We start from the raw sequence: 20,114 nt of genomic DNA on the forward strand, positions 1-20,114 counted from the left end.
CAAAACGTTGCTTTTCTTCAAGAATTTATCTCTCTGTTCACATTGGTTTGGATTTGTGTTGAGTTTTTAGGAAATCCTGTTGCAGGTTTTGTTTCGGAAGCAGGATTCTCGGTGGCTGCTCAGTATGCAGAGACTGGTTTTGTCTCAGGCATGTTTTATAGTGCTAACGTCCAAATAAAGAGTTAGTTATAGTGAGTAAAGTTATTAAGCATGCTTATGTGGTGTAAAAGCTGAAATCCTCATTTTCAATAGAGTCTTAGGCATTTGGAAAACTTGATTATCCATTCAAATCCTTTAGAAGGTTTCCTGAAAAATAGGCCTTTGGCTTGAAATAACCTTGATGCTTTTGAAAATCTTGGTGTCTGTCACTGCCTCACACAATAAATGCTAATCCTCCCCAGGTAAGATTATATCATCCGTAACTGCATAAACATGCAAGGAGACCATCGCCAACAGCTTCTGTTTTGTCCTTAGCCATCATAAAACCCAGCAAATGACTTACTTAGGCAATAGTTTGCTTAAAGCTACCAGGATTTAGTGATTTAGAAACAGTTAAATGACGACACAAGTGTTTTTCTCCTCCATTTTAGATCTTAAATGTCAAAAGTGGAGCTTTAAGGTTTGTATTAAGTAGAGGTAACATCCCAGAGCCAAAAGGAGATGTAGAAGATGTCAAAGGCAGAAGCAGGAGAGGAGCCAGATGAGTCAGAGAGTTGGTCTCTCCTCCAACACCTCCTGTTGAGGAACATTCAGATAGCGCTGGCCACTGGCTCGTGCAAGATGAGGTTAAGTCTTGTCAACCCAAGTTCCAGGGAATCAGGTGTCCCTAGGGAGCCCAGCTGGTGTCATTCCACATTCTTTTTGTTATTTTTTTCCCAGAAAACTGAGGTCTGAATGAGCCAGGAGACACATCTGTCTTCATTACATGATCATTGGTTTGGCTCTCTTCAGTAGGGATGGTTTGGCTTCGTTTAAATTAACCTGAGAGACACAGAATTGTATTGTTCTTTCAAAAAGCTACTCATGGACAAGATAGTGAGCAAGCTAATGCACCGAGTCAGATACTGAGGAGTCTGCTGACTGACCATGGTTCTGTAGCTGGAATTCAGTATGGGGAGATGAAGGAGCAGCAAGGGATGTAGACCTGCACCCATAACACAGCCAAAGGATGTGTTATTGCTGAAGTTCTTGCTTAGCTTCTGGGAAAGCATCTTTGGATGCTTGTTGCAGTTCAGATAGTATTTAATCTATATTTTGTTTTACATTCCTTGTTTTATCTTGATACTATAAGAAAGTGTTTGATGCAGTTGTATCTATCTGTCTTTCTCCACTTGCCTAGAATATCCTGGGTGTTTAACACCTGAGCAGGTTGTGGGTGATACCAAGCTGGGTGGAGTGGCTGACACTCCGGAGGGCTGTGCTGCCATCCAGAGGGACCTGGACAGGCTGGTGAGTTGGGCAGAGAGGAACCTCATGAGGTTCAATAAGGACAAGTGCAGGGTCCTGCACCTGGGGACTAATAACCCCCGGCACCAGTACAGATTAGGGGTGGACCTGCTGGAGAGTAGCCCCGCAGAGAGGGACCTGGGAGTCCTGGTTGACACCAAGTTAACCATGAGTCAGCAGTGTGCCCTCGTGGCCAAGAAGGCCAAGGAGATCCTGGCCTGCATCAGGAGGAGTGTTGCCAGCAGGTCAAGGGAGGGGATCCTGCCCCTCTCCTCAGCTCTGGTGAGGCCACACCTGGAGTATTGGGTGCAGTTTTGGGCTCTCCAGTATGAGAGGGATGTGGAGCTCCTAGAGAGGGTCCACTGTGGAGAGCGACAGAGATGATTAAGGGACTGGAACATCTCTTGTATGAGGAGAGACTGAGTGAGTTGGTCCTGTTTAGCTTGGAGAAGAGAAGGCTGAGAGGGGATATGATTAGCATGTATAAGTTCATGAAGGGGGAATGTAGGGAGGAAGGGGCCAAGCTCTTCTCAGCGGTGGCCAGTGACAGGACAAGGGGTAATGGGTATAAGTTGAAACACAGACAGTTCCATCTCCAGGTGAGGAGGAACTTCTTCACTGTGAGGGTGCCAGAGCCCTGGCACAGGCTGCCCAGGGAGGCTGTGGAGTCTCCTGCTCTGGAGATCTTCTAAACCCGCCTGGATGCCGCCCTGTGCCCCGTGCTCTGGGTGTCCCTGCTGGAGCAGGGGGTTGGACTGGATGATTTCTAGAGGTCCCTGCCAACCTCAACCACTCTGTGATTCTGTGACTCTTATGTCAGCTGCTTTAGTGAAGAATGTGTGGTGAAAATTATGCTAATTATGCTGGGGTGTAATTATGGGCTAGGAAGATTATTTCACAGTCAGAATTGGATTGTTGTAGATAAATGTGCATTAACTTAATAGTGTGCAGCTAATTAGTTTTGCTATTTGCTCAGAGAAGGTAAAAAAAAAAGATGTAATCAGTTATACAAAATCTTCAGAAATTAATATATTGAGAACACAATGAAAAATATAACTGTCTCTATGATTTTGCTGGATTTTTTCTCAGTTTTACGATTTTGGAATTACAGTAGGCATAAGGGGCTAATGAATATAGATTTAACTTTATTTCCACTTTCAGGATATATTGTTCTAGTGAGGTGTATGGTTGCCAGTGTGCTGGTTGCATGTATTTGTAAAGCATCCTATGGTCTCCTGTGCTCTCTGCTAAATATGAAGTATGTCAGCTCTCCTTACCTAGTCAGTGTTGAGAAGGTGGAGATGTTGTTTGCATTACATCTCTACCTTTTTCTGTTCCTCAGGACATTTGAAATTTTTGTTCAATGTGTTTCTAAGATGTGAAAGATTTAAACACTTAAAACACTGGACACACACCTTAAATTCCACTTAGAATATTACAGCTGCATGGTGGAAATCATAATGATAAAGGACTGAAAAAGAACGATGAGTTACTTTATTTTCCAAAATCTGTCTGGACCCCTGTCTGAAAGACTGGAAGCCGTCCGCAGATTTCCAGCTCAAACCCAAGCTGATGTATTCCGAAATTCCCCACAGTTACTTGCTTTGCTTCTCAGACATTCAGGAGTGTGAAGATAAGACCGCAGAATATTGTCCTTAGTGTTGGTTTCTGAGCAACCTAACACGGTGATTTCATTTGTGCATGTAAAATCAGACATGGAAATTCTTTTGTAAGCCATCTCTAGGCATATATTTCTTTCGTTGAAAGCTTTTGAATGAAAGAGACTCCAATAAAGTAGTAAAATAAATCAAATGACTCAGGTGAATAGGTGGCTCAAAGATGTGCTGGAGTCTCCTTCCTTGGAACTACTCAAAAGCCATTGGGAAACAGTCATGGCCAGTGTGTTCTAAGTGTCCCAGTTTGAGCAGGAGGGTTGCACTAGATGATCGTTAGAGGTCCCTTCCGACCTCACCCATCCTGTGATCCTGTGAAGGCGGCGATTTAAAAAGTAGAAGCCAGCACAGAAGTGTGTGGCGCGCACAGACCCGCTCCTGCCCCGTGGCCTGCGGGGTGTCACGGTGTGAACGCCTCTTATTGAAGGGGGTGTTTTGTGAGACAGAGCAACATCATCCCCATAGCCTAGAATAGTGATTTTTTTACTAATAAATAATACCAGGTACAGTAACCTCTGCTATAGAAAAGTTCTGTGGTATTTCTGCAACAAAATTTAATGAAAATGAGTAGTTACCATTTTTTTTTCTTTGCTAGAAATTGTATCAAGTTATATTCTGTTAATAAGAATGGCTGCGTTTCAAGATGACAGCATCCTGAGCCCATTCCTATTTGCCTTTAGTTTAAAATCATGAACAGCGAGTATTGACACTGACCTAAAAAACTTCCAGATTTTTCCCACTCCCAGCCTGAGGTGGATGTCAACCACCCACCTCAAACCTATGCAGCGTCTTGCTTTGGAACCTGACTTTGCAATTTCCAGCTTGTCTTTAAAAATCCTATGCAATATAGTTTATGATTTGTCACCATTTTTTCCCAAGTGCCCTGATTGCTTACATCTTTCTTCAGTACATTCAATGTATCTGCTCAAGATATTTCTCTGGTAGTTTTCCTCCAAATTTGCTCTTTTTTTTCCCATTTCCCTGCTGCCACCTTTCAAAGAGTGTCTTTATCTCAGCTACTTTGTCATGGGTTAGCATTTCTGTTACCTGTTTGCAAAGATGAGTGGTTATTTAAAAAATAATAAAAAGAATAAAGATCTCACCCAAACCATATTGTGTGAAGAAATAAATACCCCACAATAGACATTATCTTAAAACTCTTTTAAATGTAGCTGTACGTTTTGATAGATTGAGGCATGTATTTCCCCCTTTATATGGTCTAGTTTGCATCTCTCTCTAAGATACTGATTGTGATTTCTTCTTGATGGATCCTTGGCCATTTTTCTCTGATTTGTTAATATGGGCAATTGTCCCGAATCAGTTGCACAATTATTTTGTCCAGTGTATTTGATATATTCAGACTTAAGCTAGAAATAAGCTAGAAATATTTCAGCTGAAGAGTCTGCAGTCTCCTCCCTTACGTTCTCTGATTTGGCAGCTGCTCCCTGCATTGTTTGGCTGGTTGGAAGTTGAGCGGCATCATGCAAAGAAGCAGGAGACCAGATTTTCCCAGCTTAATGAAAACTGAAATAAAAGCAGCAAATAGAAAGCCTTGGCTCTATATTTTTTCATCACTAGGAAGATCAAGCGCATTTACAGTATTGTGCATCTTACAGATTTAACGAACGGGGTTTGCTCCCCTACTTTTATAGAAATTCCAATAGGAAGGTGGTTGGAGAAGAGAAAAAGAGGAGGTTTATATTTGTTTTTTAAATCGGTATTAAAAATTTACATGGGTTTTTCTCTTGGCTTTTGAGACTGTGGCTCCGTGTTGCAGGCCAATTCTGGAGCTTACTGTAATATTATGTAGTATTATATAGTATTTTGGATTGATTTAAAACTTTATAGTTTTATTTACAGTACAAATAATATTCATTATTTAGTTGTCAAAAATACATGTATTTACTGTGCTCAGAAAGATGGGGAATACTGTCAAGTATTTGGTAAGAATGATGCTTGATGCTGTTATCATGAAGGAATGAGATAACACAGAGATAACACAGGGTATTTGGGATTAGCTCTTTCTGCTAGTTCACATGGGCTCCTCTCCTTCTCCTCTTGCAGCTTTTGCAGAACTTTGGCAGCTTTTGCTAAGCTGTGCGTACCCTGCTGGCGTTTTCTGTCAGCTGGTATTTGCATACATAGGAAATAAAAACACCTTGATTCTGATTCTTGCACTCCTTATTTTCTCCTGTAGCTCGTGAAGGTGGTAGCAGCTGTTTAGTGTGCTGTTTTCCCCTAAACCTGGAGAAAACTTTCTTCCCTAAAATAGACTAAAACAGTCACCCTACTGGGAAAGTGGCAACCCAGTTCTTCTCTTGTAGCCGTGAGAATACAGTGGTTATCACAAAACTTTCTGTATTTAACAGCGTTGCATTAAAAACTTGGGTGGGAGAGTGACCGGGCGCCCCCGGAGCCTTTGGGAACGGTTGTGCTGGTTGGTAGTTAAAAGCTTCTCCATAGGAAACGGTGGCTGAGGTGGGATTTTGCAGGGAACAGTCCATGTACTTGTTTCCTTGGATTATGGGTTGGCATGTTTTGAATTGATACTGGTGCTGGTGGGCAAATAAAACACCTGTCTTGCTTTCCAAACTGTTTTTCCCGCTTCCTGAACAAAACAGGGATTTTGAGGAGTAATCTGTCCCTTGGAAAGGCCATGTTTTGCGTGGCTGGGGGTAACATAAGCTGCAGGTTCCAATGAAAGTACAGCCTACCCTGAAGAGCAGTCAGATGTCATTAACTGTTCATGCCTCGTACCCTTAAACACCGAGACGGCTCCTTGCTGGGATGCCGAGTGTCCCCCGTTTCTTTCAGGGAAGTTGTTGGTCCAGTGACGTCCCGCTGTGGCTGGCAGGAGCCATGTTCGCTGCCAACACTAAGAGATAGCAGTTCGCCCCAAGAAGTAGTTCAAGCACGTTACTTGGTTGAAAATACATAACTGTTGGGCCAGGTGTATCTTTCTATACGTTTTTCTTCTGTTCAAGTCAGAATAGGAGGGAGCTCTGAAATCTGAATCTGAAATTCAATTTTTCCCTTAGCTGAAATGCAACCAGACTCTGCAGTGAAATGTTTGCCCCCTCATGTGATTCACCTGTACAATTCCTGTATTTCTTGCTTGCAAATCAAACTTACACTTCTGCATGCACCAAAGGGAATGAAGAGGTTGCTGTGATCGAAGCGTCATTTGCCTTAAGCGTTCTTTGATGTTCCCAGGCAATTTGGCAAGCAAACTGTTTGCTAACAGCAGCTCCGCACAGAGTGTTCAGAGCCGCGTTAGTGTAAGAAAAACATATGGTGGGAATGTGTGAGAATGGAGAGCTGCAGGTTTGGCAAGGTGTAGGATGCTAGATGCACTTGTATCCCTCCAGTAATCCTTACAGCACCATGGGCTGTAGGGGAATTAGTGTGCTTTTACTAATTTTAAATGTAACTTTAAATGTATTTCTTTAGTGGAACTTGCATTTTTATTTGTACTTTTTCTCTGTCCTTGCTTCTGTGCTTTCCAGTTTAGTCTAAACTGTCCCTTTTTCTCCTGTTGTTGTTCCTGACTTTTTCATACTCAGCTTTTTAGTGCAGCCTCTGTGGGATTTCCCTTTCTTGCAAGGCAGAGCAGAATTGCAGTGAGTTTTCTGCAGCCTCCAGGAGTTTGTATTAGGTGCAAACCTATCATTATTACTTTGTCTTATGGATATCTATGGGAATTTGTGACTGAAGTCATCTTCGTGGTTACTTCATGAAGGTCGTTGTTTGCTTGTTGCTCTGTGCATTTATTTGGCCAGGTTTGACTAGAAGCCAGAGAAAAGAATCAGGTTGAGGGTTCTGCCAGTTTTGCAAGGGGAGTGGAGCAGAGATTGACATCTCTGTGCTTTATTTGCTAAAACAGTGCCCTGACTGGTATCCAGTTCTTGTGTGTCTTACATTTTTCAAGCAAATATATTAGTGCTGCATCCCCTAACCCTAGCAGGTCATTCAGAGCTGGCAGACAGTTTGCAGTAAGAAACAACTGCATACATGCATACGGGTGTATGGGTGCAGAGAAATATGCTGGAAAAAAGAAAAATACGTTCAGAAAATGTTTCAAATTTGACCCCAACAAACCACACTTTTAGGCATGCAAGCATATGCCTTAAGAAGTATATTTTAAAACACAGTCGTGTACGAAGTAATATTTAAAATGTTGGTATTCTCTTTCTTTGATAAATGCTTGGTGGTTTGGGCTTTAACCATGTGGTTCCTGTAGCAGGACCTCGCAGTGCTGCCTCTGGGGGACGTTCCTGAGCCTCCAGCAGTGCTCAGGGATTCAAATATTCACCTTCTGCTCTAATAGTGTGAAGTAGAAATAGGAATATACGAAGCCATCAAGTTCGCTTTTCAAATTACTTGTGAAACTCTTGCACAATTAATTAGTAGCTGGAGAGTGCTGTGCTTTTAGAAGTTACTATTTAGGGTTTTTTCTTTTTTTTTTTAAATACCACCTATAGAAATACAAATGTGTGTGTGTGTGTGTGTGTATGTGTGTGTGTAACATTCTTAGCAGACAAAAAATTCTGGCCAAACTCAAGGCAGTATTTCAAGTGCAGCATTTGCATCACTCGCGTACAGATGCCGAATCTACTTGGTAGACTCCTTGGCTTGATGCTGCTTGTTAATTCTGCTCTTGATGGTCGTTTGCTGGCAGTTTAACTGATGTTCCTGTGCTGTGATGTCAGGTGCTTCACACAAATGGAGCTACATGATGAAATTGCCACAGTTCTGTTCTTTTCCTTTCATCAAACGCTGGTCTTCATCGTGTGCTGACCTTGGCTTTCCCTTTCAGACAGCAAAAGATATTCTGCTATTTAATTTTAATTTCCTTTCTAGGACTTAACCCAGCCTATTTTGTGATGTTTTATATTCCTCATTCCATTCCACGTATTTGACTTCTGTGATCTATCTTCCTTCTCAGTCTTCTTATTTTTTCCCTTTCTGCTGCTTGATTCTCTATTTAAACCCCTTTTTCTTTTATGCAAAATGTTCCACATAGCCTTCTACCTTTTTCTTAGAGAAATTCCGCTCCTTCCTGCTCAAGCTCTTCAGTCCATTTGACTTCATTTAGTAGCTCTCCTTATTTTTATACATTAAGCCAAATTTAAAAATAACATCAATATGATATTTTTGAACAAATTTTTTAATAAAATTGGAGCTTTGCTAAAAATACATTTTTCTCTCTTTCCCTGGCTCATTTCTTTTTTTCCCTAGAAGAGATTTAAAAAAAAAAAAAAAAAAAAAAAAGAATTAAAAAGCATGCTCCTGGAAACTAGTCCCCCTTGCCCTGAAGGCTGCTAAAATTATCGCAATTATTCAAACAGCCTTAGCTGTTGACAGAAGTTTTTGTTTGTTTTATATAGCCACCGTATTTCATTTAGAAACTACTAAAAATACAACCATTTTAGAGACCATCTGCTTTAAATGACAGTGCAGACTGGGGCTAAATATTTTATCTTCTTTTCTGTTTTGTTCCTCATCGGCCTTAAAACTGGTTGTGTGACCAACCCAACGTTCTAGGTTAAAAACTTGCTTTTCGGGCAGACTTTTCCACTTACATCCAACCCACACACGCACAGTCATGTCCCACAAGGGTGCATTCATCACTCATTCTTTGGCCTTTCTCTGTAGTGGTGAGAGGGAGCCGTATGGACAGCGCTGGCCCCAAGTGTGCATGCCAGGGCTGCAGGATCTGGGCAACACAGCTCATAGAATCCTTAAGGTTGGAAGGGACCTTTGGAGATGACATCTAGTCCAACCCTCCTGCACACGCAGGGTCACCCAGAGCATGTGGCACAGGGCTGCGTCCAAGTGGTCTTTGAAGATCTCCAAAGAAGGAGACTCCACAACCTCTCTGGGCAGCCTGTTCCAGGGCTCTGTCACCCTCACTGTCAAGAAATGTTTCCTTAAGTTCCTGTGGAACTTTTGGTGCCTCAGCTTGTGGCCGTTTCCTCTAGTCCTGTCGCTGGCCACCACTGAAAAGAGGCCGCCCCCTCCTCCCACTGCCTCCCTTGAGGTATTTATAGACACTGATCAGGTCCCCCCTCAGCCTCCTCTTCTCCAGGCTGAACAGGCCCAGCTCCCTCAGCCTTTGCTTATAGGGCAGATGTTCCAGGCCCCTGATGATCCTGCGCTGGACTCTCTCCAGCAGCTCCACATCCCTCTTGTCCTGAGGAGCCCAGACCTGGACACAGTCCTCCAGATGTGAAAGGGGCTTGCTGAAGGAACCTCAGGCTGGTGGGTTTAACTCCAGCTTTGAACGATACCTGGAGATAATTGATACCTGTTTTGCACACAAAAGAACCATGCCTGGTTTTGGAGATGTCTAAATAGGTCCGGTAGCAGTCCCTCTAGAGCAGGATACGTGATAGCAGAATTGGGGATTAATGAAACCACCAGACTGGTTTATATGTGGTGCATGGATGGAGAAAAGTGCTGCTCTTCAGACCCTTGGTCCTTGAGCAGGCTCATCTTTCAGCGATGTGGAGTCATCTAAGGGCCATTCAATAGCGTTTAACTTTTGTACTAAAAAGCAAACTGCCGCCGTCAGCATCTCCGAATCAGCTCATGGGTTGTATTTTCAGTGCCCCTCCAATGCCTCCTCTGCCCTGGAACAGGGCAAAGGAAGAAGAAGCTGAGCTGCTTACCGGGCTCCATGGTGGTGCTGTTGCACCTAATGATGGCTTTTTTTTTCGGTGTGAGTGGGAGGGTCAAAGAAATAGGCATATTATGGAGGGGGAAATTTCCTCTGGGGGAGAATTTGATGTTAAAAATTGTGCTACTTTTAAGTATTGTTACTCAGTCGAGTACAGTTGCTTTGAACTGTTGCGACTCATGGTCTTGCCATGTAGGCTGTTTTCTTCCGCTCTTTTGGACCCTCTCCAAAATACCAATGCCTGTACTTGGGGTCTAATATTGAAAATGAGAAAAAAAAATGCAGGTGGAGCTAGGATAATCTGCTTTCCCTCAGTATGTTTATTTATTTACTTTTACTTTATTTTCAGGAAAGCCTATTTGTTTCTTTGCAAACTGTGTTATAAATGAAGCGGGTCTAAGGTGCAGTGAGAACCTGTTAGCAGGTTGTACCTGCAGTTGCTACCTGGGTATCCTGGGCGAGAGAAGAGGCCTCAGGGAAGGCCAGCGCCTCAAATGGCGTCGCTTTGGTCGCTCGCCTCCCTAAGCGTGCGGCCTGCTCTTGGGCCTGTGCTCCTCCGTCTAAGTAGACTCAGTCTAAGTAAGCGATCAGCCAAATACCTGCCCATTAGCAGGCAGCTGGAGTGTGCCGGTGTCCTTGGCAATGGCTCCTTTGCCGTCGCGGTTGTGTGGAGCTGTCGGGTTTCACCAGAGGGGAGCCAAAGGGAGGGCGATGGCGCCGGAGGCCGCCCGGCGCCACCAGCAGCAGCTCCTGTGAAGCGGCAGCTCCCCGAGGCGCGGGCGGCTCGTGCTCCTCGGAGGGACACTCAATGCGTGCCCTTCTCCGTCGTTCCTGAGAGCTCTTTACATCCCAGTCGTGTGATCCGTAGCTCTTGCCCTGCTCCCCTGCTTAGGGAACTGCTTCCCCACATCTTGTTGTCCGCTCGCCGCCCCACTTGGCCTCTGAGGGCTCGCCAACATGCCTGGCCTTCCCGACACCTTTTACAACATTGTGGGACATTTTCTGAGGATACCTCCAGTGTTGGGATCTTTCTGAAGCTGTGTGACATGTCTCCATTAGGAGCTCGGCAGCAGTCTGCGTTGTCTGGAGCACGGCCAGTGGCACAGCAGATGTGTGATTTGTTAGCACATCTTCATGTTTCCTTTGTCATAAACACTTAATGTGAAATCTCATATTCATGAAATAACATCTGTAGGGTTTTTTTTTTTTACATTTCATATTCTGGATCCTTACAGAGAGACAACCAGAGTGATAACACTCCATCTGGCAAAGACTCTCTAAGAGACAATACCTCCGTTTCATAATAATTCATTATTTGCGTAAAACAAGGCTTGTTTCAGTGAAATGCCTTGGAGAACTGTTGTACTAAATGTGTGAAATGTATGATTGATTTTGTCTGAGATGGGCAGCAGTGCTGCTGAAAGCGTTAGCCAGACTGGGATTAATTCATCCACTGATGCACACTAGGCCTCAGTGCAGCAGAATCCTCCTAATTCAGGAAGGATAAACAATGATTAGAAATACTTTTTTGATACTAGAGATCTGAGATTTTCACCACTTTTGAGGACTAGGACGCGTCCCTCCCATCCCACCCCCTGGAGAGAGAAGTTCTCTCTCCCATGCAAAAAAAGGCGTCTCCTGCAGAGCGGTTCCTGAGGCACCAAGGCCAGAGCCATTTTCATTGTTACCCTTAGGCACAGCAGGGGAAGAAATCACCTGAAGTGACAAATTACTTCAAAATGCACTGGTGGTCATTGCAGAACGCCTGCTAAGCCTTGCTGAGTGCTCTTGGGTTGGGTTTTCATGTGGTGCTGGGGTGTTTCATGTATTGTAGGACTGTATCAAAGTCCAAAGACTGAGTCTGTTGTGTAGCTGCTTTAAATTGAGCGGTATTAATCATGGTTTAAAAGTAATCAGGTGTAATTGTGTAGTGTACGATTTTAATAATTATGTAATTGTGCAATTGTATAATTAATCTGTGTTTAGCAGGCCCCATACCTGTAAACAATAAGCCAAAAGACGAAATAGGTAATCATTTTCCCTGCAAGAGAGCAGCCTTTATAAATGCAAGATTGCAGTAGTTAAAAAGGCCTCTTTTGCAAAGTGCAGCTTTTAAGAGCAAACGATTTGGGATTTTGATTTTAGCACTCCTAAATTTAATTTTAAAAGAGAAAGTATAATGGTATCAGCATGTTTCTGTCTGTCTTTCCTTTTATTATTGTTTCATCATTCTTTTCTTATCCACAGTGCTTTAACCCTTGGAGACTTAATTCTGTGATGTTGTTCACTCCAAATATACTTCCTACAACATTTGCTTAGAGAAGGAGAGCATTAGCTGTATAACTGATTGAATATTGACTTTTAAAGAAACCGAAAATGTGAAGTTTTATTGCTTTGATAATTCTTTCTTCCTTGTTGGCCAAAGTGTGGTCACATTTATCCCCTAACAGCAGCAATGTTGCTGAATCTTTCGTGTTTGCTTTTGCACAGAGAGTTTGGATGGCGAGATCCAGAGCTTCCTGAAGTTATACAGATGTTGCAGCATCAGTTCCCTTCAGTACAGTCCAATGCCGCAGCTTACTTGCAGCACCTCTGTTTTGGAGACAATAAAATAAAAGCAGAGGTAAGATTTGTAAATATTGTGTTTTCCGTTGTGATGTTGCCTGTGAATTCTCATCATTTATTATTTATATGTACTTCAAAAAGAGTTACGAGTCTGGATCAAGTTTACTCAAGCTTTCAATTAGGTCGGGCATGGCCATCAGCGAGGATATAAATTGTAGAAAATATTGTTGCTGCTTGTCTTCAATGACTTGTTTGGACTGAATGTTTCTGTTTGCTTGCATACGACTGTGCCCATAGTGGTTCAGAGTAGCTAGTGGTGTATAGTTGTGATCTTGCTGAAGCTTATGACCTTATGCATGGGAACTTAAAAAAAAAAAAAGAGCTTGGAAACTGAAAAGAAATATAGGAAAAGAATTAAGCAGAATGATTCTGAATTAGAGCCTGCTTTCATGTATAATTGCATGAATAGAGATTAATTTCACTGAGTTTGCAGCTTGAGCTGTGATCTTGAAAATCTGTGCAGATTGCATGTGAAATGTAATTCAAAGGAGCAATACAGACTTTGTTCTGTACTTGTAGTTGATCTGTACTTCATGCTTGCCTGTTCCTTGTGGTTAATGGGACCAGTTCAGCTTTTGGCACAAGTTAAAACAGAAAGAAAGGTGCTCTGAGGGATCTGACAGACATACAGAAGTCAAATAAAATTGGACCAATTTGTTGGTGTGGTATCGAAGCAGTTGCCAGCCCCAGCTGCCTCCCTTGCCCTTCTTCTGCACGTGGCTGATCAGAGACATGCACAAAAGTCTGTGCCTGCAGTAGCATTTTTTGGACTGGTCTGTAGAGGTAAACTGAACTCAGGGTTTGCGGGTGGGTGTGTGTCAGGGTTGCAGCATGGTGCTGACTTGCTGCTGCTTTGTGCTTTCGTGCACTCAGCACTTGCTGCTGTTGATCTGAGCCATCCCATTTGGATGTCAGCCTTCGTAAGCTTCATCATCTGCCATCTGAGCTTGATCACTTCTTTCTTCCATCTTTGGGAATGCTGTAAAGTTGCCTTGGACTTATGAAACTTCAGTGAGATTTGTATAAAATACCTCCCCTTTTACTTGATAGGAATCCTCCTCAGTAGAATATAATTAACTAAAATAAAGATAGAAAATACAGCTCTGACTATGCATTTATAGGATGGATCCCTGACACCTTTTATGCTTTTACTGTGAGGTTTTGCTCTTTTGCTCCTTTAAAGCACTTTAATCTGTGACTGACTATGGAAAAACTACCTCTTGAAAAATTACCCTTCCCCATGATGAAGAAGAAATGGAAATGTTAATTCTATAGAAGACAACTATGAGAGAGAAATTCTGTCAAACCTACTTCAGACTCAGCAGAACAGAGTTTTGCTTTCTTTTTGTTCTTTTTTTCTTACCCATGTCTTGATTATTTTCTTTGTCACATGTTATTTCTAAAACACTTGTTGATTTGTGGTTTACTTCTGAGTTTGAAGGTGCTCTCAATGTCTCTTCATTGCCTCAGAAATGTCAAAGCCCTGATCAGTCTTTTATGGGGGAATTCTCTCTGTTCCACGAGATCTGCAGCTGCCCTTCTGTAACTTAACGGACTTTCAAAAAAGCCGGATAACTGTTTATGTGAAGATGCCCCGGGCTGGCTACCAAAGTGTCAGGAACCATTTACTTTTTCACAACAAAAAAAAACAAACAAAAGACCTTATGCAGTGAATCAAGTGCAGAGTTTTTGCTTTTCTTTCCCAGCTGTGAGTGTAGCAGAGTGTATCATTGCTGCGATGCCTAAGTGTGATAAATGGAGACAGTTGAAAGAGATGGAGATGTTAGTTCTTAAAAATGCTACTGTTTCTCACCTACTCAGAGAGCTAGTTTGAGTTTATCTAAAAATTGTGATTGTATTTGCTGTCTTCACCCAAAATTTTCCTCAACTGCCACTTCGGAGTCTCCTAAAGTATTGCAGGATGATGGTCCCTGCATCCCTTGTGGCTCTTCACATTCTCTCCTCTGATCTGCCTGGTGCTCAGGTGGCACAGCAGACATTAGGATGTCGTTGGGAGGGAAGGGGTTTTGACACGATGTTTGACAACAAATGAAGAGTGTGAGGTGGGAGCTCAGGCCTCTGCCACCAGGAGGCTGCGTGCAGGGCCAGTGCTGGGTGCCAGATAGCAATGGGCAGGCAGGTACAGGAAAGCAAAAGCAAAAAAAACCCTTCTAAAGTAGTCAGCAGAGAAGTTTTCTTCAAAAGAGAGTGTTTTGCTAAGCACGGGATTCATTCTTTTAAAGCAATTTCTGTTCTTGCAAAGCTCCTTCAGTGCTTTTTATGAGGCCACCAGATAGGGGGATGGAGTTGGGCAGTGTCACGGGGCTGCACCGCTCTGCCCTCACGGAAGGGGCCCGGCTGCCATCGGCTGCAAAGGTGTGACAGGCCCCAGAGATTGGCACCAGCAACCCCTCTCTGTAAGCTGGGGAATGAATTTGAGCCTTTTGAGCCACTTCAGCACGTGAAATTCTCACCTCAGGAAGGTTGTGCAGAGATGTCTCATGAAAAGGAACTACTGAACTGTCTCGGCTGTTGGCTCTCTGTGCATCCTTAGTAAGCCTGCTGCATGGGACAGTTTCTTCTCACTGTTTTGGAAAGCATTCCCATATACCCACTTAACGCAAGCTTAGAAGAAAAGAGAAGAAAAAATCCAGACATTATTGCATGGCAATGCAATATTAAAAATAGAGTGATTGAATGCTGAAAGTGTTCTTTTCTTTGTAGCTTGCTCAAAGCCATAATTCACATTCATTTTGTTATTGCTAGATTCAACCACATAGCGATGTTTCTGCACCTTCATTAGAGACTTGGTTAAGGTGTGTTCAAGACACTTTCACCATGTTACCTGTGTTCCTTCATATGCCAGGCAGCAGGCATACATTATACTGTGTTTTCCCTTGGCCACATTACTGCTAATGTTGCCCTTGGTTATTACTTCTGAGGCCATGTTGATTATACATCTCTTATCCTCTGTTCTGTTAAGTGTGTGATTAAGCTTATTTGGTTGAGAGAATCACTAAATATGAAGAACATAAGAAAAAAAAAATCTCATTATGTCATATAAGCTCCTGTCAGTGTCTCTCTAACTTGCACAATGACAGCCTTAATTGGCTGTAGTAAATTTGATGTCATGTAAATTACTGCTAGATCTCTGATGGGCAAGGGTAGGTACCTGCCTTTCTCTAGCAGGACTTTGGCCCAATGAGTACATACATATATACGTATATACATATATTTAGTGTGGGATAGTGGAAAAATGGTCCGTGACCCTGCTTTTAGGCCTACTTGCTCACACTGATAAGATTTCTTTATTTCTTAATATATAAAGGATGCAGAAAGATGGGTTTGGAGGTTCTTCTGTCATCCTTGAGGGATATCTTGATCTTTGCCTCTACAGTTTTCTGAAAGGTTCCCTGCCGCTTCCTTAGGGAGGCCCAAAGAAAACAGCACAGCGGTGTCGTGTCGTGGTCTTCTCACATGGTTGAAACAGTCACAGTTTTGCCTTCTCTTTCCCATGCCTTTCTTTTCCTCTCTTCCTTTTTCCTCTAAAATCTGTCAGTTAAGGCCCGAATTTGGCTTGTCTGCTGATGATGCTTTGGAGCTGCCGTTCAAGACATTACGTACACTCCTTTAGTGTCTGCATGCAAAATGATACAGTGTTCAGTTTAAATGAAAGAAGTATCTCATAGGTGATACTGAAAAAAAAGAATGTAAAAATTGCAGGTGCACGCTAAAAAACATTTGTTGGGAGTACACTTCGTATAGATAACAACAATTTTAGAGGACATGTCATTTTCATATGTTACTTTAACATTTCGTTCCAAGTTACTGTAGCTTTAGAAATGGCTTTTTTTTTCTTTCTTTCTTTTTTTTTTTGCTTTTCACTTGTCTTCTGCAAATTATCTTAGTTTGTGCTACTGAAATATGTGACATAGATGTCTCAACAAAGACGTTCCACTCCTTGCACCTTTTCAGGCAAGCGTAGCAAGGATACCAGTTAAAGAAGATTAACAAGTTACGACGTGTGCACCAAATGTTATACTTGTTGCCTCTAAATTATGCCACGTACACGAATCACTTCAAAAAGACTTTCTTTGGTTTTGCTCTCTGCCTCTGAGGAGGCCAGTGTTTCCTTTCCTTCTTTTCACGACCCTGAGGCTGAGGTGTGCGCTCCTACCCGCACGGCAGGGCCAGGTCCCAGCTGTGGGCCCGGGAAGGGCTGGGGATCCAGGGAAGGGCTGGGGATCCAGGATCAGCCCGCAGGTCGCTCTCGCCCTGTGCTGCCCCGGGAGGGCTGGCGGGACGTGCAGCTCCGGGCACCTCCAGCAGCAGGGAGGCTCTTCCCTCCAGAGGGCTCCGCTGCTCTTAAAAATAAGTTCGGTTTCAGTTCTTGTTCCTTTGCATTGAAGGCTTTTGTCATTCCTGCGATGAATTTTGCGTTTTGGTGTCTGTATCGTTCCTGTGAGGAATGTCCCTTTGTTTGGTGTTCCCTTCTCAAGGATTGCTTATCTTTTTCACTTTGTTTCTGCAATGAAGCTTTGAAAGTGGTGGTGTTCAAAGGCTGTCTTTTCAGCCAAAAGGGGCTACAAAGGTACAGTATTTGTGGTATATTGCATATACCTTCCATAAAATATAAATGCAATGTGAAGAATATAAATGACCTGTAATCATTAGATGGAACTGGCTCTATTGGTGTAATAATAATAACAAAACTAAAATGCAGCAAGCACAGTCAGTTTGATGAACTTGACCATCTGTTATTTTAGCTCTTCCTAGCAAACCTCTGTCTCAACCGAACCTAAGATGCCACAGACAAAAAAAAAAAAAAAAAAAAAAAAGTTGGTGTTTCACAGCAGCCAGAAAAAGGCAAGAAAAAAAGTGAAAATATTTTATACGAAATAATTGATTATTAGCTGGAGTAAGAACTGTATGCCCAAGTAGGCCCAAATTAAAATGGGTTTTACAGTAAAATCAGCTAACTTGAGGTTCAGACCTAAGTTCTTTTTGTAGCCCTGTGTGAGCCTGGGCTCCTTTGTAGAACAGAGGTGATCATTTTTTTGTACTTGGATTGTTATATATCTACCCTGTGCCTGCCTGCCTGCCTGCCTTCCTTCCTTCCTTCCTTCCTTCCTTCCTTCCTCCCTTCCTCCCTTCCTTCCTTCCTCCCTCCCTCCCTCCCTCCCTCTCTCCCTCCCTTCCCCTGTAGCTGAAAGGCTACATTGTTTAAATGCTCTTCCTATAATATTGTAATTAATTCTTTTTCTTTCCCAGTCTAAAGTTAATGCCGTACATTCTTTTAACTGCTCTTCCTGTAACATTTTTATTAATTATATTTCTTTCCCAATCTAAAGCCCCACACTGAGTTCACCTGACTTACAAGCATCATTGATCATAATATACCACTGTGCTTTTTTTTTAACTAATAAATTTGATTTACTTTGCTAGGAAAATGGCTGGTTGTAAAAGGTAATCCTTTTCACTTATTTATTTATTTTTTATGCATAAAAGCCCACCTTCTATGAAGGAATTGAATCTGAAAGTGCTCGCTTGGAGGTGATCAGCTTTCAAAAAATGCTCCTGGATGCTGCATCTCCCTGAGTTTCATCAGGTGGTTTATGTGCTGTCTTCATGAGACATTTATTTCCTGTGCACATCTCTGTTTTGTTCTCAGCCTTTACACTTATTAACACCAAGTATTAATGGATGGTGTTGAGTGCAGTGTCCAACATGGGTGATTTCCACATCTCGGGAGTGGCTTTTTATGCTCAGCAGTCCCACCGTGGTCACTGAGACCACGGTTGTTCATGGTTTCACCAGCAGGATCCTGGGATGCGATAGAAATAACTGAACTCTGTGTCTTCCTTATCTCACTCATACAGAGTTCAGAAAATTATTGCAGTGTTGAATAAGTAATTTAATGGCAAGTGCTGCTCGCATTTGGTTAAAACATTTAGTTTGTCCCTCCTGCTCTGCTGGGCACCTTCACTTTGCTTTGCCTTTGTCGCATTCAAAGTTATTTCTTCTGCAGAATTTGGCCCTTGCTGGGAGTGACGCATCGGTTCTGTGAAGTGATATGGCCTATAGGTAAATAAACAAAAGTATATGCTTTCACACAGAAATATAATAGAAAATATGGCTGTAGAGTTTTTTTGGAGTCAATGCTAAAAAAGCAAAAAAATAGATGTTTTGCCTGCTGCCTTCCTGTAGTTTTGTTTAATTAGATCATTCTCTGTCATCTTGCTGAGAGACTGAGTGAAGTAATTTTACAAAATGCCTGAAAACAGCATTATTTTACAGAAAGGCTTGCTTTATATTGACAGTATGTATCTATGTCAGCACCACCCACGCTGCTTACGTGTCTCTTCCCTTTCCAATATTCCCTATGCAGGGAATGGCCAAACTGACAAGCTAGTGACTTGTTAGCAAAGGTTGCTTGGTGCCACAGCAAGCCAAAATCAGGCATTTGAGTTATTAACAAGTGCTTGATATGAATAGCTGCAACTTTGGTAATGATCCTGCACTGCTGCCCGTGCACTGCACCTGCTGAATGTTAACCAGCTTTGTAAAGAAGCTCAAAGTTCTGAACCTGGTCTGTGTTTCACTGCCATGAGTGCCTGGCACTAGTCTTGTTTGCAGCAGGAAGTGAGGTCTTAAATGAGATCTCTCTAGGCCTCCTGCTTCTTTGGAATATTCCACATTTGCTCCCACCACCTTTGCCTGGCAGGATGTGAGACTGTTGGCCAAAGGTTTCTATGTTTTTCAGCGCTGAGCACTGAGAATTTGTCTCTGTAGCTCTACGTAAGAGGATTTTAGGCAGCAAATTCAGTTAGCCAGAAAAATTCATATATGAACATCTGGTGATAATGCTTTTAACGCAGCAGGGAGAAGAGGAAAAAAATCAGTGTTCTGGGCGTTGTGTTACTTTCTGTGACATGCACCAGATGCCACAAGAACGTTGGGCAACTGTTTCGTGAAGGTCCCTCCACTGAGCTGGGAAAAAATGTTCTCCTTGTATTACCAAATTTTCAAGAGGTGAATTGTTTGTGTTTTAAAATAATAGGGGTTAGGGAAAGAAGGGTAGTATTCATTGAAAGACAGTGTCACTTGATGAAAATAATATGAAATTCCCAAACTTTGAGAAGGCAATAAGTGTGCTGGCAAATTTTTGAAGCAGTACAGGGTTCTAGCATATGTCATAGCTTTATGGATTTCTTTCTATTTGTAATTTTTCTGCCAATTGCTTCTCTGATTTATTAGACTGATGCATGAATGCTTGGGATTACGCTCCTGTCGTAGAGCGTATTTTCTTTTATTACTGTTTTCATCATGCAGCAAGCCAGGGTAAGCTTCTGGGGACTGTGTATAGAAATGAAATAACACAGATCAATGTCAATATCTGTAATTTGATGCTTTCCCAGATATCTGGAGGAAAAAAAAGGGTAGCAGCAAAATGATTTCAATTAGGTGAGCTGTAGCCTGACAGAAGAGGAGAGGAAAAAAAAAGGCTTCACCAAATGAAAGGTAAAGATTGTGAGATGATCAACAGAATGTGTTTAAAAATACAAAGACTTGGCTGTTACTTAGCTACTGAGAGTGGCTGCCACAGAAAGCAGGGTTTTGTAATCGTGAGGCTCTAATAAAAGACTCTTCAGCTGGAACTGCCTGCAGAACTGGCCAGGAGCTGCGCAGGG

General features: G+C 42.5%; 1 protein-coding gene across 1 annotated transcript in view; it reads left to right on the top strand.

Annotated features, from left to right (window-relative positions):
- The window catches only part of CTNND2 (catenin delta 2), a 534,119-nt gene that overhangs the window by 371,707 nt on the left and 142,298 nt on the right, over positions 1 to 20,114 (top strand). Inside the window, exon 10 of the mRNA XM_026048525.1 lies at positions 12,289 to 12,421. Within this exon, the coding sequence (XP_025904310.1) occupies positions 12,289 to 12,421 (133 nt within the window). The remainder of the gene's footprint in view (positions 1 to 12,288; positions 12,422 to 20,114) is intronic.

This window comes from Nothoprocta perdicaria, unplaced genomic scaffold (genome assembly GCF_003342845.1).
Source record: "Nothoprocta perdicaria isolate Ctin4 unplaced genomic scaffold, notPer1 scaffold_55, whole genome shotgun sequence".
In the NCBI taxonomy this organism is placed as follows: Eukaryota; Metazoa; Chordata; class Aves; order Tinamiformes; family Tinamidae; genus Nothoprocta; species Nothoprocta perdicaria.